Source organism: Citrus clementina, unplaced genomic scaffold (genome assembly GCF_000493195.1).
Source record: "Citrus clementina cultivar Clemenules unplaced genomic scaffold, Citrus_clementina_v1.0 scaffold_1, whole genome shotgun sequence".
Taxonomy (NCBI): domain Eukaryota; kingdom Viridiplantae; phylum Streptophyta; class Magnoliopsida; order Sapindales; family Rutaceae; genus Citrus; species Citrus x clementina.
The window spans coordinates 9383566-9410741 of NW_006263303.1; the positions used below are offsets into that span (position 1 = coordinate 9383566).

Genomic DNA, 27176 nt, shown 5'->3' on the forward strand with positions numbered 1-27176 from the left:
ATGAAATGGATGTACCTGATCTAAAACATAGCAGATTCTAAATCGGTCGGAAAAAATGGTGGCAAGATTATCAAGCTCTTCCTGCGAAGATACAGTTCCAGAAATGTTAAAATTTCGCAGGAAGAGCTTGATAATCTTACAATTCTGTGGTTTTCGATGTTGTAAAGCATCTTACAATGATCTCTTATTTCTGCTGTGCTGCTCTTCTTCCGTGGATAGGATGATATTAAAGTATTGGATACCTGTGAAGCTTTCAATAGGCATTCTACCCAAACACTGGCTGTTAGAGAAGTATAACCTGGTTGAATTAAGGCCTGCTTAACGAATTGTTTATTCCCTATTTTGGGGTGGGAATTAGATTTGAGAAATTTAGCGTCGTAGTCCATGTTGGCTCTTGCATTGGCATTTGAGCTTGAGGAAATGACTGGAAAGCAAAGTAATAGTAAAAACTATACTGGGAGTGGACTACCTTCCCCTTGTACTACCCTTATATAATATGCAGTGGTTCTTCCACGTACAGTAACGTAATGCAAGCTATAAGAAGGAGTTTCTCCGACTTCTTCGACATGCCCTCCAGAAGCATGAAGACCAGAATGTTTTATTTATTTATTTTACTTTGGGCAGTTTACAATTGTCCATAAATTAATATTTGCGACGGGTAGTTGGAGTCACCTTCTCCCTGGTGTAATCAGAATAATGACTTTTTCTTTTTTCTCCTTCTTTCTTCAAACGTTCTTAAGATCGGGCATGTATATTGTGCTGAAGAAAGTTGACCTCCAAGTTCATTCTTCAAGAAAATATTTTGGACTATTTAATTTTATATATTCTTTATCCTGTTACATTATCCGAAAACAAAAAGACCCAAGCAAAGCTCACCAGACGAAGTTGGATGTAATTGTCAAGGCACTGAAATGGCTTGAGATGGACATGGATGTTGACGAGGTACTTCTCTCCCATCTCTTTTCGGTTTCTTGAACTTATTGGACTCTCTTTCTCGCTGGTGGTTTTGCATGATCAGTTGATCTAATTAGATTCTGTTGGGATGAGTAGGTGGAATGTGTAGTCGCCCTCTTACTACACAAGAATCTTGTGAAAGGGTATTTCGCACGCTAGAGTAAAGTTGTTGTCTCGAGCAAGCAGGATCCTTTTCCCATATTAAATGGGAAGCCCGTTAATTCATGTAGATCCTTTGTTGGAGATGGCGAAATGGTGATCAGGTTATTTAGAAACAGTCGTGCTGGTTCAGTTCATTTTTGTCTCCATAGTTCTAGAATTCTGACGTAGATGTACAATTTCAGTGCAGATGTCATTGCAGGACAAAAAATTGCTGTATTCATTAATTTTTCCGCGAACTTCCTGATTGTGATCACATTTGTGCTTTTCTTCTTTTTAATTAATTCTCGTTTGTTCTTTGGTTGCCCCAACTCGTATTTACCTAAGGGTACATCAATAAACAGTAAAAAATTTCTTCGAAGATGAAACAACCTGAGGCGCATTTGAGATATGAGAATTCCAGATTGCTTTAAGAAGTTCGTTGCAGTTTGCTTTATAATTTTGGCCTAAATTAACGTTTTGGTAAGAACCATTTCAGAAGCTAATTTCATAATACTCCACTAACAAAATTCCAACACGAGGTAAACTTAGAGGTACACAAAAGTAGTCAAAAACTTTGGGTGGGTACCCATGATTCAAGGAGAAACACCCAAAAAAGCAGAAATCTGAAAAATAAAATAAAATAAATCTTATATTGCAGATTCAATCACTTATAACTTCTATGCCGCCGATATAATGACTGTTGGAAAAACGGAAACATGTCCTTTAGCAGCCCTGGAAGCACAAAATTGACTCGATTCTCTCAAACAGCATCCTGGGGGAGGGTGCTTTGTATGTTTGAAGGCATCAATATGTTAAAGCCGTCTGCTGCCGTAGACACTATCATTCCTGGAACCTGAGTATGCCAATGAAGTTCTTTCAAGTCTTTCTGTCCCTGTTCGAAGAAAAAGGCATAAGTATTAACAATATGAAATTTTATAGGATGTTCAAGGTGAATATTACGACTAATAACAGATAAAAATAATAGAATTTACCTGATGAATGAATAGAAGTTGAGGTGGTAAATCTTCTGGGGCATTTACTTGCTCTCTTGTCTTAGCTTTGAACTCTGCCTCCTCTTCCTCGTCCTTTTCTAAAGAAAGGTCCCATATCCTGGTCAAGGAAATCAATGGGAAATAAATCGTGATCTAGTTAATAAAGGCTTGCATCCAAAATTAAGTAGGCATTCCTTCCATTATTTTTTTATTCTTGTGCTGCCTCCTAAATGTTGCCTTTACTTACGTTAGCTGATTGTCAGCTGATGAAACTGCCAAAGTTGAGCCTTCATGTGGACTCCACTCTATGGACGTGACTGGATGTTTATGGTACTCAAAATGTGCTACAACAGAATCTCCTCCCTGTTCATAGGGAAAAAAATTATGATTAAATAGAAAAACAAACACAATTTACCATCTATTGAAGAAATTTTCTCTCATTTCAAGATTGAAAATATATTCCTCCAGATCACCACCTAAAAAATTACCTCTTGTTAGCAGGTAGAGAAAAACATTAAGTTCTAACTCAGTCGAAAATGGTTAATGAGAATTAGATAAAAGAGAAACAAAAAGCAATATTTGAACGGTGGAACAGTAACCAGTCGAAAATGGTTAATGATAATAGATAAAAGAAAAACAAAAAGCAACATTTGAGAGGGTAGAATGGTTTGGAAAGCCAGTGGACGGATTAAACCAGCCAGCATAGTCTACATTTAAGTCAGATTCAGCCACATCCAATTACAATCCTATATTAAATCTAAAATGTTGTCAGTGTAATTATAACGAATCACTCAGGGCATGAACAATAGAGATGAGATGTTGAAGATATCAAGGGTGGGGCACCCTGACAGAGAAATATAATTAAGAACATGATAACCAAACAGTGATATTTCTTGCATTAAGAATGAATCAATACAAATGACATTTTTCCTCAGCTAAACATTGTCCTCCATGTAACATAAGATGTACCTTGAGCAATCTAAGGTCATGAATAGAAAATGTTCCGTCATCACTTCCAGATGCCAAAAGACAACTAGCCAGCCTAATTAAATTAACAATTGAAATATTAAGGTCTTCCTGAATAATAAGGAAAGGGTGTTAAAATGGAATACAAGTATGCTAAAAACATTCAAACACCTGTTCCAAGAGATAACATTCACATCTGCATTATGAGCCTTAAAAGACATTAAGGCTGACTTCCCCACACGTGTATCCCAAATTGCTATGTTTCCATCCACAGAACACGAAGCAAAAACATCAGATTCTGTAGGGCTCCACTGCATTAAGATAATTTAGAGAAAACCAGATAAAACAATGAGCAATTCATGGTAAGCCATTCATGCTGGATCATAATGTTCAACTTCGTGCGCAAAAGAATCCAAGGAAATTATAATATCGCTTCAAATATAGAATACGTACTTGTAGATCTTCCACACTTGCAGCATGTCCAATGAAAGGATTAGGATCAACATTCCATGTAGCATCAGATGCAGGCTCCCATAAATGAATGCAACTATTGCAGTCCCCTTCAGAAAAGAAAAAGCAAATTAAAGTATTAGAACCAACTTTGACTGGTAAGGTTTATAGAGAAGAATAATAAGAGTGCATGCAGAATAATCTTGAACAGTACCAGATACAAGCCTTCCAGGTGCGACGGGATTCCAATCTATAGCATAGCCCTCATCTTTGTGGCCGCCAAACTTAACTAGTGGGCTCTGATTTAAAACTTGAGGAGCTCCATGGCCAGCTACCGTTTCTGATTCCGCTAAAGCATTTAGATGAGATCGGAAGTCCCATACCTACATGAATAGAGGCAAACAAAAATATAAAGTAGTTAGTCATTTATTTGTCTGTCTTCCATTCCAATCCAACAAAAAGGTTATGAAACAAGAACATTTTCAGATTTCAAGCATGCAATTTTGACCTGCACATGACCAGTATCTGCCCAGGATGCACATATATGGGGATTTTGTGACATGGCACGTATACGATTGACACATCCTTGATGAGCTACCTTGCGCAACTGCAGATATCAACAAAAAAAATGAAGATTGTAGACAAACTGGGTGGTAAAAAAATAATTGATAAGGTCGGTCGTGAAATAATAGGACATCAAAAGAACAACATATTACCTGCAAAATTGGTGTCCCAGAACCACCTTCCTCCTCATCGTCACTATCGTCATCACTGTCACTACTTTCACCGTCCGCATCTTCATCACCAGTAGCAGGTTTATTAGGTACTAATTCACGTCTCTTCCCAGAAATGTTAGAGACTTTAAATACTCCAATAGAGTTCCAAGAAGGTTTCTCTGCCTGCAGAAGAAGAGATGAAAATCAACACAAAATAGGCCAGATGAAATAAAAGCATGCATTATCTTTTCACCGTCCCTTGAGAGAATCATGCGATAGGTTTTCTCTCTAAAAGGAAAAGGCCGCCAAACAAATCAGAAAGAAATATTAGATTGATTTTTTTTTTTTTATTGAAGAGCATCTACATACGACTAAGAAGAAATGAAATCACCTGAGACCCAGCAACAAAATAAGCTGTGTATGGAAACTCATTCCGCACTAAACCCAACGTATCACGCAAGATATCAAAGCTGTAAAAAAGAATGAAATTCCAACAGAAAATTAAATGAAGTTACCATTCTCTCTAATTGTTCTCACAAGGAAATAAACTTTTCTAGTTTTTTAGCAGAAAAAATGACAACCCCAATTCAATTTTTTGATCCATTTAACTAAATTAGAGAATCAAAACTTTCAATACCTTCAGTTACACAACAGAACATTCTAACAAACAGAACAGAACAGAGCAAATAATAATGAATGAAGGATGCAAAGAAAGGACCTTAAACAAGGCCAGCCAATGTGAAAGGCGTGAAGGGAGTTGTAGGCAGTAGGGTCACACTGAAGCTCCTCTCCTTCCTCTAACTTGTCAACTCCTGGTTGCCACACCTTTGTTGGTAAACTTGGAATTGAAGACGAAGATGACCCATTTCCTTTTTTTTGAGTCCTGTTCGTAAGTGAGTAAATAATTAAGATTAGAGTCACAAATTTAGAATAAACTGAAGGGATTGGGAATGAGATTGTTTGATTAATTTAATTAACCTTGTTCTTTCTTTTGGCCTTCTTTGGGTTCTTGATGCTGCGAACCATTTTATCACTGCTACTACTAGCGTACTATCGTGGGTTTTGAAAGACTCGGTAGAGGCAGGGTTTTGGTTTTGCCGTTTGGAGCCGGTTTTTTTTTTTTTTTTTTCTAATAGAAGAGAGCTGCTTTACTTCTTTTGTATTTTAATTTTTTTTTCTTTTCCGGTGGGTATTTTGTCTTTATTTCTCTTTTATTTATTTATTTATTTTACCGAAAAAATCTCACCTTACAGGCATTTGATATATTGTATTGTATTAGATTACGCTTTATATGAGTTTTTTCGGCACATGACATCACATGAAACTGCATTAGTCAATGCAATGTGATATCATGTTTGATAAATTTTTTTGTTCACATTATGATATGTTATAATACACAATAATATGAACAGTTCTACATTAAATAAACCCCAAGTGTTTTTGGATTTGTGTACTATGACACTGTTCACGTTAGTTTTTTTTTATTTCTTTAATTAAAATAATAAATAAAAATAAATATATATATTATTAAATATAGTTAAAAACTCTAATAATCTTAAAGCATTAATTTAATATAAATATTAAAATAAAATATTATTTTATATAATACAGTCCGTATCACACCAAATATAATATTGCATTATAATTTATATATAACCTAATACAATACAACCTAGCATGCACCCTTTATTGGCTGTATTGTATTAGATTGTAATAAATTATAATATAGTGCCATATTTGGTATAGCATGCACTATATTATATATTTATAAATTATATATTTATTAAATTCATTTTATTTAGATTTATTAATATTTTGATATTTTTATAATATTTACTACTAAACTAATATTTATGTTAAAATTTATTAAAAACGGTGGCCGCCATATACCGCTGTTGGCTGCCTTATTCTAGTGTCGTTTCAACTTAGATTTTATACCATTGGAATTCTCGTCGTTGGAGCTATTTTTTTTTTTTTGAATACTGATTAAACATCAGATTACTGCATTACACAGATATTTACAACAACTACTATTATAGCAGATATATTACATTGATAATTACAATCAGATATACATGATTGAGACTTACATTATTACATTGAATTCTGTGAAATACATGCCCAGACAAATAACCTTTCACAGAGGAAGGATGTCCACCCTTCACTCGCATTTCGTAAGAGAAAATGATTTTTACATATTAAGAATATTTAGCCCCCACAATACTTTTGTAGGGGCTAGAACCGCTGCCCTCACAAGCCTTGTGAGGGAAGCAGCCCACCACTTCGGCCAAGGCCGAAGTGGCTGTCGCTGGAGCTATTAAACAATAAAATTATTACTAGAGATGGAGCTTTTATTCACCGTATATTTACAATTAAAATTTTAAGATCCAAAACTTTGGCTATAAACATACGGTGAATGAAAGCTCCATTACCAATGATAATTGCAACTTGTATAGATCTGACAATTAGGATTACAGTGGTACCGAACTTTACCCCAAACGGCATGAAGTATTGCAACAGTTGGTGGCAGCAATGGCAGACCGTCACCAATGATAATATTCGCCAGTCACATAAGATAGTATTTAATAAAATATTCTAAACTTAATTTATTTTATAATTAGTAATATATAAAACCAAACAAAAAAGCCAAACTAATGCAAAACCAAGGATGTGAATTTCCCTAATTATATGAAATCTGGATTATGATGCATTTAAAAACACCATAATGCAACCTTAAAATTCACCAAGCATGGGGTTGCATTATATTAGTTAATGCAATCTCATGTACTGCGGCGTACCAACCACACTCTTATGTACCTGTTATATATTATAAGTGGTTCCAATATTGCTTTATTGTTGTGGATCCATTTTGGGAAGTATCCGAATATGCATGCCATTAATATTAATGATATGAAGCTAAAGGAAGCAAAATGGTAATTAGGAAGCTAATGAGAAAATAATTATTAGAACTTGGTCACATGCTCTCTATTTCTTTTCTCAATCTCTGCATGAATGTGATTGCAAATTATGATAGTTATTTATAGCCAATAAAACATATTAATTAGTCATACATTTAACAACACATTCTTTGAATCTTAAGGTGACGTGTGCACAACTCTTTATAAATTGATTAGTGTGATATACAATCCATAATGTATTTCATTCAAGAGTTATGATATAAACACACATAAAAAATTATGTAGCTACTTTTACAATTCACTTACTAAAGTCATAAGTGTGAAGTACACATTATTTTAATCTTGAAGTTGATAGATATATCTCATAATACTTGTGTTTTAAATTTTGTAAGATTTTTTTTTTCAAAGCAAAATTTGTAAGATTTTAAGTCAATTTAAAGCAATACCTTGCATTCAAGAGATATATTATATTAATTGTTTTGAAGGATAAAAGTGCTTTCTTAAAATAATATTTTGATATTAAAAATTTAAATTTTATAAAAATATTATCTCTCTACTTTTTAAAATAGTATAAATCGAATGGAGTGATTTCACCCATTCTCCCCCCCCCCCCCCCCCCCCCACAAAGAAAAAGAAAAAAGAAAGAAGAAAAGAAGAAAGAGAGAGGCTGCACACACAAAATTCTATTTTGATCACCCCACACCAATCCCAAACGCATTCATAATTGGGACGCAGATGAGGAATTGTGGCTACTAAAGAAATACTTCTAAGCATTTCAACTGATCATAAGCAAATCAAAATTAAATTGATAATTGCTTTCAAGAACTTTACATCTGGTGTAATGAATATGGAAATAGAAGAATTTACACTGACGATGATCATCAGGGAACTGCTCATCCATATACATTATTACGTTCAATTCAAAAGAATGCAAAAGTTTTAAGAAATTAGTGAATCCAGTAGTTGCCAGCTACCCTTAAGTGATGACATCAACCCATGAGACCGGTTTATTTCATCTGCAAGACATGGACAAGCAATTCATATCAATACCGCTCTAATAAGTCTCTTAGTCATTGACTGTTTTTGTGCCCTAAGGGTTTGGTCGAACTGGTTTTCAATCTGCTCTATTTGGATGGCTACCCCAACTCAAATCCTAGGAAAGGTAAAGATCTAAAAAATTGTTGCCGCTCACAGGGAATCTCAGAATACCTAAGGAACAATTATAAAAATGCGGATCTACATGATAAGGATAACCGAAAAAAATTCAAAAGAAGAGGCATGCACGCATACCAGCTGTTTCTTTGTCTAGTAAAGAGAACAAGTGCTGCAAACCCTATCATGATTGCAACTTTCAGTACCTGAAGGGGAAAGAGAGAAGTAGTTAAGCTATATCATGCTTACAGAAGATTATTTATAAGGATTTTATCCTTGCTAGTTGTTGAAATCATACAAGAAATTTTTGATATAACAACTAGAGGATCTGGAATTGAGTACGACAAAACCTGCCCAACTGCTCCTCTAGAATTTTCGTTATCTTCTGAATTCACAAGCTCAGGTTTCCTTGCTTTTTTACTACTCTCATCGACTTCATTCCCCTTGTTACAACCAGGACGTGTACTACTCTGGAAATAATGTAGCAAACACAGAGAATCAAGTATCAGATTGAAAATACAATGAAAGAAAGAAATTCCATTTTAGCCAGTGTAGCATCAAATTGTGCAGCTAGACTATTCAAACTAAAAAAATACTTTTCTTGGTATATTTTGATAGACAAACACACTAGTCATTCACTTTAGGGGTGCAAATTCTCACCTTTAATAGAACTAACATATCTATCATTGATCACAGATGGTTATATCCTGAATATGGTGCCTTTTTCTTTTTTTTTTTTGGTCGGATGTACATACTGAACCAAGAGCATAGAGGAATACCTTGATGCAGCATCCAATTCAAAGGTAGACTATGGGTATGGAGCTATAGTTTATATGGTGCATGATATAATGCGGTTTAAGTCAATTTCTTCAGAGACTGTTGCCTATTATTATTTGTCTGAGGATCGATTTTGTAATAACAAGTCGCATCCTGTCAAAGTATGATCATAGTGAATTGGTGTAGATTGAAAAATTTTCCAGAATATGGTGCTGAAAACATAAGTGCTTAACTATTATATTTGTTAAAAATACAATTCCTTTTGTTCCCCATTACAATTGTGAACCAATCAGTTTCTTGAGGTCTGCAACAATCTCAGGATAATTGACATCTAAACTCCAGCTCCTCTGGGAGAATGAAATACATGTGCAAGTCTTTGCTGCTAAGGGCAAAACCACAAAGGGCCTCTTCTCCCTCTTCTTGGCATTCTACTAATTCATCTACATTCACCTCTCATATCAAGATTATTAAAGGTTGTTATTCTTCTATTTATTATGTTAGGTCTCATTGTGTTACCCTTTCAATGTCATACATAACTAGAACGCCATAAGTGGGTGTGGGTGCGGGAGACATCTATGAATTTATATGGTTTACCAGTGTATTAAGAAATTAAAAGCATTTAATAGGAACACGGTACCTTTTCCACATTTTCTGGTGCAGGAAATTTTTCTTCTCGATGGATTTCCACTTCAGCATGACAAATTCCCATCAGATCTATCAAGTGTTTGCCACCAGCTGTTATGCACAGGTTTCTTGATCCAGTAGGAAACATCCATGTTCCAGGGCAGTTGGAAGAGTAATGTATATCTTTCCAATTTTCTTTATATTTCAACTTATTAATTGAAGTCCCTTTACTATCCACTTCCAGAGAATATTCTTGGCGAACTCCTTTCATGCTCTCTTTTATGGATGATTTTCCGCCAGACTGTTGCTCATTCAGAAGCAATTTACCAGGATGCTGTCTACGTATATGCTCATCAACCATTCTTCCAGAAACTGTAGCTGCCTTACCAGTGGATTCTCTCATCAAACCTTCAGAAGAATTTTTATCGCTCATATCTGGATTTTTCACTTCAGTTCTAACATCTACTGGACTTAACCCAAATTGTCTAGTGCCTTGATGTGCTGTATACCCATCAAAAGCTTTAACATAACCAAGTTGATCTTCTTTTGCTCTGGTATGCATTGTGGCTTGTTGAAACTCCCCTGTAAGAAATGGAGTTTTTATCCTCCCAGACATCAGCGCTGCTGGTTTAATTTGCTCCGTCTTAAATTCATCCGCACTCAAACTTGTCAGAGAAGCTTCAGATGAAATCTTCCTCAATTGAGATTTAGCTGGCGCAGGTTTTATATAAGGTCTTATATCCTGATTCAAGTCAAGCCCCGGGATGATAATAATTTTTTCTGAGAGAATGAAAAAGCGAAAAGACGTGTAATAACATATGAAGTATTTTCTTCACGCAAAAATTTCATTTACCTGAGAGAGACTACTTTCAAAGGCATTTATCATGTTCCTTACATTGCTCGGAATCTTCTCCGCTGGGCTCTGCTTCTCTCGATTAATGCTCCCGGCTTCCTCCAATTTTCGAGCAATTAACTTGTTTTTTGCAGCCACTTTCAATTCTGAGCTTTTTGATAAAGATGAAGCTTCTTTCGAACCAACGGCTCTCACAGAAACATCATCACGAGGTGTCTGAGTCCCAACCTTCTCAATCAAACCTCTGTTGTTTACATCAGTCAGATGCACATCAAACCCTTGAGACACTGGTGGTTGATCAATCCTCCTTATATATATCTGTATCATTCTAAAACAGGCATAAGGACCATTAGGATCTCAATGGTACTTTTTTCTTGCATAATCTTGGTGAAAGAGAAAAGTCTTCAAAAATTTATTAAGTAATCCTTAACTGGGTCAAAGCCAGCCTGCTTGGCTACTACTTTACTTTGAAGAAGGCTTTCAATTGAATCTTGAGAAACAGGAACATGCAGATGTCAGAATCAACAAAAAGTTTTAAGATGGGAAATTAAGACCAATGAATCAATGATTTCCTATTTCATCTTTTATATTCAAGCTAACAATTATTGGCCATTATTTTCGTTAAGTTTATGCAAGATCAAACCTGAGACCTGTTGGTGAAGGAACAATGATGCTTCCGCATTGCTACCAACAGACTCTGGACTTGTAGGATTGCTACTAGAGAGTTCATCATGTTTCTTTCTCAATGCTGATTCTCTCTGCAAATGAATTTTGATCATTAGCAACAGCATAAGACAACAGTTACAACAAAATGATAAAACTATACTTCTTAGGCTTCACGCAAAAGAAGGAAAAATGAAAAAGGTTCACTAGACTGTCATTCTTATCCTTTACATGCTTCTTTCAAAATAAAGATTTCATTGACAGGTATAATTGGTTTATGAAGTACAATCTTTCAGAAAAAATGTAGCAACCCAGAAGTTTGAAATAGACTGACAAGAAAGTGCCAATTGTTTAAATAGCCAATGGTAATTAGCCATCGGTAGAGGGCTAATTCTTGTAATTTTATAAAGCAAAAGACATTTGCATTGCAGATTTTCTATGCCAGTCTGCAAATTAGATACTGACTTTTATAAGAATGGTTTTTATTTGAATTTGTCATTGCAGATTTTAACATAGGGATCCAAAATGCAAAACTGACTGTACCATGATACGGATTCGATAACGCTCGTCCTCAGTAAGGATAAATTGCAACCTCAAATGTACATGCCCGCCACCTTCCAGTGAAAATATGTCATCCCAAAGACCTTTCTCAACGACCAATCTGGTCTCAACACCTGGTCCAAAACATGATCATCAGCATAAAGTGCTGGGATGAAATCAAACAAAAACATTACATAACAGATAATTGAAGAACAAACCTGTATATGATATCTTATTACCCTTAGCGTCATAAAGTGCTATCATCAAATTGTCACGAAAGGTTGTTAATGGGCTGTGCCAAAAACTTAGAAATTTCAGATATGCTTGTCAAACAGAAAGAAATGCAATGCACGAAGTTAAAGGTGAATGCAAAGAATCATTACAAGGAAAATTCTGTCTTCTCCCAAGTTTGATACTCTCTTTTCCCCATGGAAACTGCATTTTAAAATAATATTCCATTATATGATTTTCGTTATCCTAATTTGAAAAAAGATTGCCTACCCTTTATGGACATTTGCTGCGGCATTGATGATGATGACTGAAGACCCTTGAACTCCAGAACTGCGGTGAACAAATTTTCGAAGTAAATATGAGACAAAAAGGTTGGTACGAAGATAACTGTCAATTTTGAATTACAGTTTAAACGGGTAGCTTTTACTACCTGACACTAAGATGGTTCCTGGCATTGGAGGCCAAGCTCGTAAGTGAACCGAAGCATAGAGTCGATGAGAAGTCAGCCAGAGTATTATTGACTTCTATTGAATTTCTTGAAAATAAGAGTATTGGCTGAATTGGGAGACGGGATTAGATTGAAAAACATGTGTGGCTGGACTTGAAGGGAAGGTTACTAAAGAGGGTCCCACAGCATTCAAATTATTTGCTACCCACCTCAAGTGCTGGCAGTTCCAAATCTCTCTTTTTGTCTCACTCCAATAGTGAAGTTTGAAGGGTCATTCACTTTTGTTCTAATCTTGCACTTCAAAAGCGTTCAGGTTCCTGCAAATCACATAAAAAATGAAGATTCTTACGATCATTAGAAACCAAATAAACAGCAGTCAATCAGCTTGTTTTCTCTGCAACACGTTCATAAGACCATACGTGTCCAGTTCGTGCTCTTAATTGACACGGTTTCAACGGTCAAAAACTTGATTCCTGATCTCATGTGATAAACATAAATCAGTAGAAATGACATAAAGAATGAAGTCAATGACAGAACCCATTATTTCTTTTCTTCTTTGAGTAAGGACCATTCTGTACCCTGCAAATCATGGTCACAATTTCATTCAACTTCATTTTCAATTAAATAACACTGTCCTGTTTGTTGGATTGGGTTTGTTTTGGCTTTCAAATCTCTAGACAAAGGTAAATGAAATATCATCAATATACACTGGTCCGTGAGTCTCCATCTTACAACAAATGGGTGCCAAAAATCCGACCCAATTCTTTTCAACTTGAATCAATAAGAAGAATTGTCAAATAATTAGATTAAACTAACTAAAGCTGTGGAATGGATTCTGCACGTATAAACTGCTTAAGAATGGCCTTCTCTTCATCGATTCGTTTCTTCTCTTTGGGATCTTTAGGTTTCACTTTTCTTTTCTCTTCCAATATCCATTTGAAAAGCTCACGCTGCTGGTCTTCAGGGATAGGTTCCCGCACCTTCACCGGCTCAATGACAGTTGGTGGGACCGATGGTTCTTCGGAGAGTGGAGAAGCTGGAGTGAGACCAGAAGAAACTGCATCTGTTGCTTGGTTGTCCTCATCATGTGGTCCAGGGCGTTTTCTATCCTCCACTCTCGAGTTTTTCTTTCTTGCCTTCGCAAACATATAACCTAAAGGAGTTAAAAAGAAAGTCAGCAAAGTTTTTCTAGTATCCGGCCACATTACTGCTTCAGAGCAAAAGTATGCATGAAGATGAGGAACAATGCTCCAACTGGACATTTCAATTGTATGTCATCATTCCATTAATGATATGGTAAGTTTATTATAGGTGAACCCCAAAGAATATGGAAAAAGAAGAATAAAAATGAAGTGAAGAAGGTAAGGTTTCTTAAAGATGAACTCAAACCGGGGGGGGGGGGGGGAAGAGGGAAAAAATTAAAAAAGTTAAGAGAGTAAGTTTTCTAGTATCCACAGAAGTATACTCAAGATTTGTGTTAAAGCACAAGAGTTTTGCATGGATAGAACTGCCTACAGTTCACAGTTGAAACTAATTTCAGAAAAAATTACCAACAATTCAGATGTCAATAATCTTCAAAATTACTGTGAACATCACCAGTTGTGAAAGCAAGCACTATCCTTGAGAAAAGACATCGTAATAGTTATCTAGACATGCAAGTATATACGAGCTCACATAAATGGATAATAATTTCATCTATCTAGGCTCATAAGAATTCTGTATCAAAGCTTTCAATAATTAAATCAAATCCTCCAAGGGATCAAGAGTCAGTATCCACTTCACCACCCACCCATTAGGAAGTGTCACACAAAGTTATAAATAAAACGAACATGAATGTCTACTCAGTCTCTCGTTAGTAATCAAGTTTGGATAATTAGTTAAAGCAGCAAAAATGTTAAACAGTTTCAAGCAACTTAAATTTTATGTTTCACGCTCTGAGATTTTTCTTTTTGTCTTTTTGTTATCATGCACTGCATCCCAGAACTACAGCTCCTTTAAAAAAATTGTAATACTTATTGTTTCACAAAAATTGGAGATACCATGAACCAATTATCTAATAATTTTGTTCTCTGTCTCAGTATCTTTTGATTAAGCAGCGTAACTGAAGCAAACACTTGGAAACAAAGCATAAGATGACAAACCATCAATTCTAAAATGATAAAACACACAAGTGAGCAGCTGTTATACTTAGATCATGCCTAGAAACTAAAAAACTTCTAGAGCAATAACTAGATTAAGAAACTGACTCAACACCAGAAACTAAAAGAAAAACAAACACGAGCAATCAACTACCTACTTTCACGGCTTCCCCCAGCTAGTCATTTCATCAAACACATTACATACATTGAATGAATACAGCATCAATACAAATGAAACAACTGAAAATGTACCTCCGAGAGCGAGATTAGAAATCAAGAGAATACGCCAAATGGGTCTGTAACGCCTAATGAGTGATTCTTTTGAATATGAAGGAGGAGTTTGCCGTTGAGTTGGATCCATTTGATTTTGATATATTGATTTATCTAACTGATTTAAAATGTAGCACTTTGCCTGAAAAGTATCTGTTAATCAATTCTCAAGATTCCATTATAACTTCAGTTCTTTAACAATGAACGATAATGGGTATTAATTTATATTAATGTTAACATTAAGTAGAATTTTATAGAAGTTCATCGAGCCTTGTGAAGTTGCAAGTTGTGAATCGTCGTGAGTGCTTTTGACTCCATTCATTTCAGGCTCTGCGGCTGTATAGTAAAACAAAACGGCCCAAATTAAACGGGCAGTAATTGGGCTTCACTGTCTGTTTGATGCTTAAGCGGTGCCGGTTAGTAGTAGGGAAATTGATCCCTCAATTTATTTTATCAACCCCGTACTTTTCGAATAAATTCATAACATTTATTTTCAAAATCAGTCTTGTTAAGAAAAAAAAATTTCACCTTTTTTTCTTGCTCATTTTCTTTTTTATATTTTTAGTTTAAATAATTCTGAAAGTAAATGGAGTTAATTGAGACATGGGACTTATGAGATAAATTAAGAGAGTTAAATATAATTATTATAGCCTCTTTGTTCTTCGAATATAAAATGTTGGAGGACTATTTATATTATAAAAATTGCTTTGTGATGTATGCACTTATTTTAATAGTTATTTTATTATAAAATATCATGATATAATTTACAATTAATAACAACCTATTTTGAGTAAATATATAATTAGGGATATTTTTTTAGCAGGCGCATTAAAATCATATACTTTGCATTACCCCAAAACTATGGAGAATAGGCTGTTAGCACCCATTCGGTTAATTGTTTTTATTAGAACTAGTAAAATTTAACACAACCCGATTACGCAATACTAACATGACTTGAATAAATGGGTATGAGTCGTCAAATTTGACATAATTATTAAATGGGCTGGGTCTAGGTCAACACGAACTTTTTTTATGTTGGGTTAGGGTTAAAGTTATTGACTCATTTACCCAACCAATGACATAATAATATTTTCTATTTTAAATTAATTTATACATTTTTGTCATTAAAACTCAAATATTATATATGACTCTCCCTTTTTACTTTTTTTCTAGAAAGATGGACATATACACAGTCATTTATGAAATTTTATATATATTTAGAACTTCAATAGTGTAAATATGTAATTTTTTTGGGGGAGGGTGTGTATAAAATAGTATACAAATGTTTGATGTAAATTGTGCTAAATATATAGATATTAAATAGATTATTGGGTAACCCATTGATTTTCCATGTTGGGTTTGCGTCTTAGTATTTAAAACGATTATTAAATGGGTCGTGTTTAGGCCGACCTAAATTTGACACAATACAAAATTGATATGACACGAATACGACTCGATGACCTGTTTTGCCAATTGTAGTTTTTATCAAATATTATTGTTGACTGCTTTGACCAAATAGAGTTAGAATATTACCCGTAATTAAAATTAATAAGAGGAAATTAAACTCTTTTTGTTAAATTATATATAAACCCAAAACTTTATATTTATTTTCTTTCCCTACAAATTAGTCAAACACTAAACCAACTAATTTTAAAAAAAAAATTTGGGTGAGTTGAGTAATTTTATAAGAGTATAGTATAAGTAAAGATGCTTATTTTAAAATTTACTCGCCAACCATGAAAAGACTCAAATTATCAACATTATGCTTTAGGGAAAAATGTGCCAATCAATTCAAGTAAGGAATTGTTAAAAGAATGTACAAAGTAGAAACTAAAATTGTAAACTTTGAAGATGAGTATTGGGAGTAATAAGAGTAATATTTATAACCTCATCCTAATGTCAAAAGCATAAATTCTTCCATACAAATTATCGTGCATAATAGTATATTACAACTGAATGTATCTACATGATTTATATTCATTATTTTGTGTTTCGTCCGACTAAAATTATTAGGCCAAACAAATTTTTATAAAATAATTTATAGAAATATTGTCGCTTTGGAGATTGGGTTATTATATATTATATATTGAGAAGGTACAAATTTTTGTACAAATTTATTTTTTTTACACAAAATAACGTGCCAGTAAACTATTAGTTGAATACAAATATAATTAATGTTAATAGTGGTGTAGGCCCACGTGAAAACTATTCCACCATTATATATCATGACATGTGACTGTCTCCAAATCTAATTCAAGGTCATTTCTTAGTACAAGTCCAGTTGTTTTCGTTGTACCAACAACATTTCAAGACCACTGAAGGTCAGAGAGCAGGAGATAAGGTCTGCGATAAAAGTACTATCTTCTAGGTGATATATCAGAAATTACACAAAAAGGTGTATCCCTCGCTGGTTTGAATCATCACCATCATGATTGGAATGGATTGGCCAATTTATTCAGTCATTAAAGCACTGTTGCTTTCTCTTTTCCTTTTTTGTGTATGGTAAGTGCTTATCAATAAAACGATCCATGTATGGCTGTATGCCACTCAATTCTCGATGTACTTACGCAATCTTTGATCACATAATCACATTCAGATTTCTGAAGGGTCGCTTTGCATTATTGCAATGAGAGAATTCAAATGACAGTGGCTGGCAGTGATATTATCTAACTTCTATTAATGTTTGTAAAAATGTATAACCCTGTCCATAAACTGAAAGTAAATAGCTGAAGTGCATAAAATAAAAGAAATTAATCTATATATATATATGGGGATAACAAACAAAGATATGTGTAGATGCACAAGAGACCCATAATTTTATTGAGATCAACCTGTTCAATAATAAACTAGCTACAACCTCTAATAAAGATCCACAACATATATTTGATTCCTTTGTTTTTCTACTTCAAATTTACTTGTTTCCTCTCACTCGGAAAAATATTGTCTTACATTAATCCTAACACAACTTAACTAATTAGTAAGAAATTAAAACAATCTAAAAATTAGAGGAATAATAAAAGTAGAAAATTGAAAGAAACAGAAACTCGGCTAGCCATGAACAAGCCCATATGATAGAGCCATTAGAAGGATCGCAGCTTCCTTTTCTTCTTGAGGGAAAACTCTTTGTAAAGCTGAACTATTGTTCTTGCTCAAATTTAAGGTTAAGTCTTCAAAACTGCAAAGCTTCTTTTTCCCACGTGATGGGCTATTGGAATTGTATTTGCACCTTTTCTTGAATGGAAGGCAGCTATTGTTGTTACTTGGTCTTGGTGTCTTACTCTTCTTCTTATTAGATGATGTATCATCAGCTGCAAGTTGCACTGCTGTCCCATTTGCCGCAGCTGCTGCCATGGCCCTTCTTGCCTTCCTTTGCCGAATCCCACAAGCGTTGCATAGTGACTAATAAAACAAAGAATTAATTATATACACAAAAAAAAAAAAAAAACTAACATGGGTAATTTTTCAATGCTTAAGATCAATTTTGTTACCTTGGGACCTCTAGGTCCACTCCTCCAAAGAGGGGTCTTCGTTGTGTTACAATCAGCACAAACCCTAATTGTATTTGTGTTATTATTGTTGTTACCGTTGTCAGGTTCTAAAGATGATGATGGTGGTTGCTTCTGATGATCTTCAAGCTTTTGCATAGCAGCAGCGTCAGGTGATGAATACATCATCTTCTTCATCAACCTCATCTTTGAAGACATCCACTTAACTGAAGAGCTATTCTCACTTTGATTTTGATCATTTCTCTCTTCTTTTTCCGAGCTCATGGATAACTTGAGGCCAGTACTCTCACTGCCACTCTCATCCATCACTGCTGGTCCTGGATGATCGCATGATCCAGCAGCTTGTGAGTATAATATCCTAACCTAAAATCAAGAAGAGGGAAAAAATATAATTAGTTTTGATAATCACATATTTAGTAAAATTACTAACCAAACAATTAAAATTATTTCACGAAGATAATTATTCCTATTTAGTAACTGCAAATCATCGATAATGTGAATTTTATTTTTAAAAAATCAGATCATAAGAAAATCTCAATCCATGCTAAATGAATTACCTCTTTTGGGTGTCGTAGCAAAACCGATTCCCTATAATAAAATCCTCCTTCTCGTTGAACTGGTTCAAAGAAGTTATGACATGAGGCAGGAGAAGAAGAAGATGGAGGTTGATTCAAATTCAAGAGTTGATCTTCTTTAAGCTCTAGAGGAAAAGGAGTGACAGGTGATAAGTGATAATTTGGAGTCATGGGATCAAGAGAGACAGAAGCTAAAAAGGGAAAAAAGTAGTGTTATTTGTTGTCCAATAAAGATGGAAAAAGAGTTGAGGGAGAAATCAAAGGCAACAAAAAGGTATGCGACTAATAGGCTTATTGAGAAGTAAAACTAAAAACCCTTTTAAAGGAGAGCTGCTTTGCTGCTAATGATGCTAACTAGCCTGCGCAGACCTATAGGTATAAGAGTTTCACGTGACTTCATGAAACCAGACATTTAAAAAAGACAAACCCACAAAAGAGAATTGTGGAGTGCAACCACGCGACCACTCTCAGAAACAAAACCCTATCTCTAAATATTTTTTTACCCCACCAACCCCAGTTGGCAAAATCATAACTATAAAAACCAAAATGAATATATATACAAGATATAACTTGATGTCAGCCACACAAATAATGATGATACAGACCCAGGTTTGATTTTATTTATCATGTGAATTAGGGTTACATATAAATAATCGATCTTCTTTATATTTATCTGTGGCCACAGATATTTATCTTCATATAATTTCAATGGCAGTGTAAACATAAACAGACCAATAAATATGAGAGGCATTTATATGATCAATGTCTACAGTATTTGCATTTGTATTTTATTCATTTTCTTTAATAATTAATTATATGCTATAGATATTACAATTTGAAATCTACTGAGATTTAAATACATACACTTGTAGCATAGTTAATAGGTCTACCAAGGCCAATTCGAAAATGTACTTCCACTAATATTTGTAAAGATATATATCCTCACCAATATTTGTTAGACAAAAAATATTTAAATCATGAGAACCTGATCAATTTATGCTCCCAACAAAATAATTCGCCTTAATCACGATCTCATTCATAAACATGAATCCTCTCTTAATGTAAATTTTAAAAAAAATCTTACTATCTATATATATATATATATATATATATATGTATATGAATGATTAAAATTTATTTTTTATTATATTTTTATTTAATAATTATCAATCACGTAATTATATTTACTCATGTACAAGAGGGGTAATTTTTAAAAACCTCCCTTGAGGTTTGGACTTGTTGCAAATAGATGGCGAGAATTTATTTATTTGTAAAAAACCCCCTACCGTCAGTTAACTTTAACATTGACTGTTAGTTGACTATGCAAAGACAATATTACCCTTAACAATAATTTGTAGACGGAAATAACTAAAAAAAAATTAAAATTGTTAGCTATTTTACCCTCTTTAAATTATTGATATTTTCTTAAAGTTCATACAAGAAAGATAAAATTAAAAATTTTAAAAATCTTCTTTAAATTATTGATATTTTCTTAAAGTTTCTACAAAAAAGATAAAATTAAAAACTTGAAAATGAAATAGTTATAATCTTTACTTATGATATTGTAAATTTTTGAAATTGACAAGGATAAAATTGTCAAAAAATAGGGTTTGTGCTTTTTGCGCCAACAATTTTAATTTTTTTTTTAGTTATTTCCGTCTACAAATTGTTGTTAAGGGTAATATTGTTTTTGCACAGTCAACTAACAGTCAATGTTAAAGTTAACTGACGGTAAGAGATTTTTTACAAATAAATAAATTCTCGCCATCTACTTACAACAAGTCCAAACTTCAGGAAAATTTTTTAAAAATTAACCTGTACATGGGCTGATATCAACAGAGAATCAAATCCCCCCTTAATTGTTTAAAAATTATAATGTGTTTGTTTCTTTTATAAACGGTGAGAAGACTTGTATAGGTCATACTTGTATGGGAACCGAGCATCTCTATCCCACTTGTACAGTTGTATTGTCAAAACATAATTAATGCCTGTTGCAGACAAGGGACAATTGTTCGGCATGCACCTTTCCCCACACTTTCATCTTGCCATCAAATTAACCATGCATTATCGCCATATTTAATATATTTATTTTCACCTCAAATTAATAAGTTAATCAACGTGATATATGTAAAAAGAAAAATTAAAGAAAGACTTCCCTCTTTTCTTTTGTGTTTTTTTTTTTTGACCACGAGATATTTTGAAGAGAACCTCAACTGTGGGAAACACCTTTAAACTCGTACCACAATTCAGATTAGAAGTCTCCGCTTAAATCGAGAGGCACAGATTCTCCCAACAAAGGTAATTTTCCTTTAACTCGAATTGAGGAACAAACCTAATCAAACCACTTAAGGAGATTCTATTACCCGTCCAACCAACAACACTTTATTGGTTTTGTGCTTATTTTTTGGCTGTAGCAGCAGCAGAATTACTGTCGCAAGAGAGTAAGGCGACTGGAAAAGGAAAAGACAAGGCGAGTCGAAACGACATTTGAATTTAATCCAAATGGGGATAGGCGCCGAGGATTTTGACTGTGGCAAAATTTGAAACTACTTTGAACTTTTCAGAAAATTTACCTATCCAACGTATAGTACAATATTCAACTCTAGTTTGCATCATTGCATGCAAAGTAGCTCACATGAACATGCAATTATTTAATTTGTCTACACTGAAATGCATTTATTACTCTCTCTCATCTTTGATTTTTGTGATGACTTTTTAACAGTTTTAACTAGTAGTTATTGATAAAAATAGATAGATAATTAAAATTTTAATTGTGTATTGTTATAAATACTCGTTTGATAGAAAACTATTGAAAAAATACCCGCATATTTGATCAACATATCCAAGAATTTCTCGCTCTTATAAAAATACTTGTAATGATACATCTTTTGCTCTAGTACAAACTTTCTTATGCAATCTTAGATTAGCACTTATGTGGCATTGATACATAGTTGGCTAAAACCACCGCACTACCCAACACCAAAGTTATAAAATACATCACCCATCTGCATCAATTTTAATTTACCTTCATACGTGTGAATTGATAAAGATTAAAGGGTAAATTTACCCATAACGCACAATATGTACGTGTGTTTTGTCAATCAAGATGAGTAGTCACCTTCCTTGTTTACTTTGTCCCCGGATATATACATTTGTCTTTGCATGGATATATACTCAGCCCTGGCTAGTGCACATGCAACAAACTATAAAGCTGTTATAAATATGCACCCAAAAGGGATTCACAATCCTGAACCAAGTTGGAACATATGAGCCATGTGGGTATAAGCTTTAATTAAGTTCTTGCACTCCCACGGACATGCCTTGCCCCTGAATACGCGAGTAATGTTCCCAAAGACCAGTGTTTTAAATTTCTTTTTGGATGCATCATTTGTGATACTTAAAAGATTGTGTCAGTATTGTGGGTTTGTATGCTTACCTTTCCTTTAACAAAATTTAATAGAACATAGTAATTATTCATGAACGAACAATATTTTTGGTTTATCCTCTTACACTGTTTGTACTTGAATTTGAATTTTCCTCGCATCAGATAAAAATCTTGTAATGGAGACTCAAAAAGCTTCTGAAGATTCACTTGAGGATGATGATGAAGATCTTTTCAAACCAAGACAAATGAAGATCATTATGAACCGAAATTAATAGTACTATGACAGACTATACATAGTAAGTATTATTGTCGTTTTGACAAGTATATATAAGGCAAGTATCAAGACCATTATGAAATACAAATATCAAAGAAATTTCCAAATTACGTTGATTGATCATATTTCATTTATATCATTTATTAATTTTCTTGTATAAATTGGCTTATGAACCGCATTGAATAAATAACAGTAGAATTACAAAATTAATTTTCTTATCAACTTTAGATTTTGAGGCCAGCCCCCTCGCACTAAATCAAGGGTCGTTCATATTGCCTTCGCATCAACTTTGACTGATGATCAGTTTAATTTGTGTGGGATTTGGCAGGGTCGATGATAACTGAAAAATAAAAAATACAATTTCTCTTTATTTAATTTGTTCTCTTCTTAGTAATTCTTTATACTTAATTTAAATTGACACCACACGGTTCGTACTTATAATTATAAGGTTCCCAAATAATGTCTTTATCAAATGATATCTTTGCTAGCTACAGTGTTATCACATTAGAATATACGGAACAGCGACTAAAAATATGATTACGATTTACGATGCCTAGCTAGCTAGTAACGGGATACAATGAAACTTGAGTAACTGAATAAAGAAAGTGGGAAATCGATTCTTTTCAGTTCTGATCGTTCTCTAGATTTAAATTCGAATGACCAGTTAAATTTTTTTTTTTTTTAATCACTTTACCAAGCCTCAGGAGATACTTGTGAAGCAATATAATTAAACCTTAATAAACCATGGCAAAAATATCCCGTAGAGCTAAAACATAACAACTATTAGATATTTCAAGCTACAGAAAAAGATAGATATAGAGAGAGAGACTAGGAGCAAGATTTTGTCTCCATACAAGAAGATGATAATATCGCGCGAAATGAATAGATAAAGAAATAGAAAAACACACAAAATTTTAATGATCACGAGATGGGCTACGTATGCTGGCTACTAGTCACTCCTGTTACATGTCGTAGGCCGAGACAGCGATGGAGACATTGTGAAAAATAATCATCAAGTATTGGTTTGTTGTGCCAGTAATATAAGGTATGTCCAACCATGGGTTGTTTTCAGAATGGTCTTCAAAATCTGAGGGGCCATAGCCCTTGAGCTACATGACAGTTTTTTTGCTCATTGGCAAAATTAGGTCCCATAATCTTTCACCAGATCTATCTCTTGATCTTTCTCTAGATAAGCTTAATATGGTGGTGGGAGAAAATTTCATGGGCAAGATTAATTGGACGCAAAGATATATATAACATATGAGTACGACTTGTAGGCAGTAGCTAGGTTATTAGAGTCTTTATTGGACTTAGAATTCACGGATCTTAAGCATGCAGTGTGTTTGGCTAGCAGGAAAGTGACAGAAAGAAGAAAGAAAATGACTGAAACAGAGAGCTTTATTAATCTCGAATTAATTGATACAATCACTCATTAATCAACTTATACTACTCATTAACAGTAATAACAACCTTCATAACAGCTATCAATTATCTATTGGCTAAGTTACATTCAATCAATAACAATCTAACGAATTTACCCAGCTTAGCTATCCAGCTCATCAATCCTAGTTAAGTTAATCTCAACCCTTAATCTGCTGCTGTTGACTAATCATCTCAACACCCCTTCTCAAGCTTAACAGTCGTGGAACAACATTAAGCTTGTCTCTATAGTAATTGAAAAAGGAGTAAGCCATATGCTTTGTAAGCACATCTGCAACATTCCATTCACTTGGTACATACTTGATCTCCACTTGTTTGCCTGTTACCTTTTCTCTTATGAAATGCACATCAAACTCTATGTGCTTGGTTTTTGCATGATATACTGGATTTGTTGCTAATGCAGCTGCTCCATTGTTGTCACACCAGATGACTGGTATTTGGCTGCATTTCAGTTTGAGTTCTCCAAGTAAAGCTTGAATCCAAACAATTTCTGCACAAGCTGTTGACAATGCTCTATACTCTGACTCTGTGCTAGACCTTGCTACAGTTTGTTGTTTCTTAGAAGACCATGAAATAAGATTCTGCCCAAGATATACACAATATGCTCCAACTGATTTCCTATCATCAACATCACATGCCCAATCTGCATCTGTATATGCTGTCAAATTAATTCCATCACCAGCTTTAAACAGCAAACCAAAATCTTTAGTTGCCTTCAAATATCTTAGAATTTTCTTACAAGCAATCCAGTGTTTCTCAGTTGGTGCAGCAAGAAATTGACTCAACTTATTCACTGAAAAAGCAAGTTCTGGCCTTGTGAGCACCAGATACTGCAGAGCACCTATTATACTTCTATATTCAGTAACATTAACAATCAAGTTATCATCATTCCCTGCTCTTCTTAGTTTTTGTCCTGTACTCATTGGAGTATCACTTTCTCTGCAATTTTCCATGTCAGTTCTTGTAAGCAAATCCCTTACATATTTGGCCTGTGAAAGATGTAATCTACCCGTTGCAGTATGTGTAACCTTAATTCCAAGGAAGTAGCTGAACTCACCAAGATCCTTTAAGGCAAAGGTATCTCCAAGGTATTTGATGAATGTTTCAATTATTGTATTGTTATCTCCAGTAATTAATATGTCATCCACATATACTAATACAATCACAATACCTCCAGATTCATGTTTGATGAACAAGGATGAGTCTGCTTTGGAGTTCTGAAACCCCCCACTGGAACATTGCTTTCCTTAGCTTGTCAAACCAGGCTCTGGGAGCCTGTTTCAGACCATAAAGAGCCTTATGCAGCTTACAGACATGACTAGATGGAGATTGAACAAAACCCTCAGGCTGAAACATGTAGACATCTTCATTGAGTTCTCCATTAAGGAAAGCATTGTTGATGTCGATTTATCTGATTTTCCAGCCCTTCATCACAGTAAGACTAAGTATAATCCTCACAGTTGATTGTTTCACCACAGAGCTAAAAGTCTCAAAGTAGTCAATACCAGGTGTTTGATGAAAACCTTTTGCTACCAACCATGCTTTATACTTAGAAATAGAACCGTCTGCATTGTACTTAATGCGAAAAACCCATTTACAGCCAACAATTTTAGTAGCTTGAGAGGCTGGAACAAGAGTCCAAGTTTGGTTTTCCATAAGGGCATTATACTCAATCTGCATGGCTGTCTTCCATTTGGAATCTGAAAGAGCTTGAGAGACTGAAGCAGGTTCTTGTTCTCCAAGAACAGAAGAATAAGCAAGAAACTTGGGCTTAAAAACTCATGTTTTTGCTCTTGTGAGCATTGGATGAGTTGGCAGTGGAGCTGGATTAGGTGGTTGATGATGATGTGGGGAGTTGTGGGAGATAGATAGAGAGTTATGAGAGGATAGATGATGTGGATGTGTAGGCTGAGAAAAAGGTGATGAGGAATTGGATGAAGAGGAAGAAACTGAAGTTGCAGGCATCTGAAGCTGGTGTATAATGTTGTCACTTGAGCTTGAAGGATCAGGAAGTGGAACTGACACTGAAAAGACCTTAAACATAGGATGTCTATATTCAGAAGCAGAGTTTGAAGGTTGTTTAGAGAACATAGAGTTAGTAGAAAAAGGAGATTCTGACTCATTAAACACAACATGCCTAGCAACATAGACAACACCTTTGGCGCTTAGACACTTATAACCTTTGTGATTTGGACTATAACCAATAAACAAACACTTAGTAGTATGATAATTGAATTTGTGTTTGTTATAGAACCTCAAATATGGAAAATATGAATAGCCAAAACATTTTAGAAAAGCATAGTCAGGCTTGTGTTTGAAAAGGATTTCATAGGGAGATTGATAGGATGGCAGAACAGAGGATGGTAATCGATTGATAAGAAAAGCAGATGTTGAGAATGCTTCCCACCAGAAACTGAGAGGTAATTTAGCTTGTGCAAGAAGAGTTAAACCCATCTCAACAAGATGTCTGTGTTTTCTCTCTACTGTCCCATTCTGGTGATGTGTGTGAGGGCAGGGATGTTGGAATAAAATTCCATGTTTTTAAAGATAAGGCACAAAGGACCTGAATTCACCTCCCCAATCTAATTGTAGGACTTTAATGGTTGTTTCAAATTGCTTTTCAACTTGAGTTCGAAAGGTAATAAAAACAGACAAAGCTTGAGACTTGGCTTTTAAAGGATAAATCCAGGTATATCTATTATAATCATCAATGAAACTGATATAGTATTTATAACCATTGAGAGAGGTAATGGGTGCTAGACCCCATAAGTCAGTATGGATAAGTTCTAGAGGTAAGGCTGTTTTGTTTTCAGTTACTCCAAAATGCAATTTATGAACTTTTCCATATTGACAGGCATCACAAAAATCTGGAATCTGAGTTTTATTGCTGAATTGCAAATGTTTACAATTGGTAAGTACATGTTTCATGACTTTTGAACTAGGATGACCAAGTTGCCTATGTAAGATATTTATTGAACTGCTGGAAGCTGTACTGGAATGAGACAACAAACAATTTTTAGAGAAGTTTTGAGCAACTTTAGCTTGAGTATTTGTACTAAAACAGGACTGCAAATCATCTGAACAATGTGACATCATAGACATAGGAACTGAACATGACTCTTTATTTGCAACAGAAAATAAGGGTTGATGAATTTTACTTCCA

At 34.3% G+C, this 27176-nt stretch overlaps 4 protein-coding genes across 4 annotated transcripts; all 4 read right to left on the reverse strand.

Moving 5' to 3' along the window:
* Window positions 1-1567: 1567 nt before the first annotated feature.
* On the reverse strand, window positions 1568-6390 carry LOC18055545 (glutamate-rich WD repeat-containing protein 1). The gene is made up of 13 exons (XM_006451392.2): window positions 6354-6390; window positions 5198-5348; window positions 4938-5102; window positions 4611-4689; window positions 4220-4402; window positions 4012-4110; window positions 3718-3886; window positions 3507-3613; window positions 3225-3364; window positions 3057-3129; window positions 2335-2450; window positions 2088-2205; window positions 1568-1987 (listed from the first exon to the last, which is right to left on the reverse strand). The coding sequence occupies exons 1-13, from the start codon at window positions 6388-6390 to the stop codon at window positions 1856-1858; spliced, it is 1569 nt and encodes a 522-aa protein (XP_006451455.2). The 3' UTR covers window positions 1568-1855.
* A 1538-nt stretch (window positions 6391-7928) lies between these two features.
* Window positions 7929-12774, reverse strand: LOC18055546. Its single transcript, XM_024178685.1, has 12 exons — window positions 12408-12774; window positions 12248-12307; window positions 12130-12181; window positions 11965-12038; window positions 11750-11880; window positions 11187-11301; window positions 10975-11033; window positions 10544-10861; window positions 9704-10432; window positions 8640-8759; window positions 8428-8495; window positions 7929-8153 (listed from the first exon to the last, which is right to left on the reverse strand). Coding segments are annotated over exons 1-12 (1752 nt in total). The 5' UTR covers window positions 12433-12774; the 3' UTR covers window positions 7929-8152.
* Window positions 12775-13065: 291 nt separating this feature from the next.
* Window positions 13066-15180, reverse strand: LOC18055547. Its single transcript, XM_006451394.2, has 2 exons — window positions 14816-15180; window positions 13066-13578 (listed from the first exon to the last, which is right to left on the reverse strand). Exons 1-2 carry the CDS (start codon window positions 14922-14924, stop codon window positions 13241-13243), a joined length of 447 nt encoding a protein of 148 aa, XP_006451457.1. The 5' UTR covers window positions 14925-15180; the 3' UTR covers window positions 13066-13240.
* A 2701-nt stretch (window positions 15181-17881) lies between these two features.
* On the reverse strand, window positions 17882-19085 carry LOC18054419 (putative GATA transcription factor 22). Its single transcript, XM_006451395.2, has 3 exons — window positions 18897-19085; window positions 18322-18702; window positions 17882-18232 (listed from the first exon to the last, which is right to left on the reverse strand). The coding sequence occupies exons 1-3, from the start codon at window positions 19083-19085 to the stop codon at window positions 17882-17884; spliced, it is 921 nt and encodes a 306-aa protein (XP_006451458.1).
* Between the last annotated feature and the right edge of the window lie 8091 nt (window positions 19086-27176).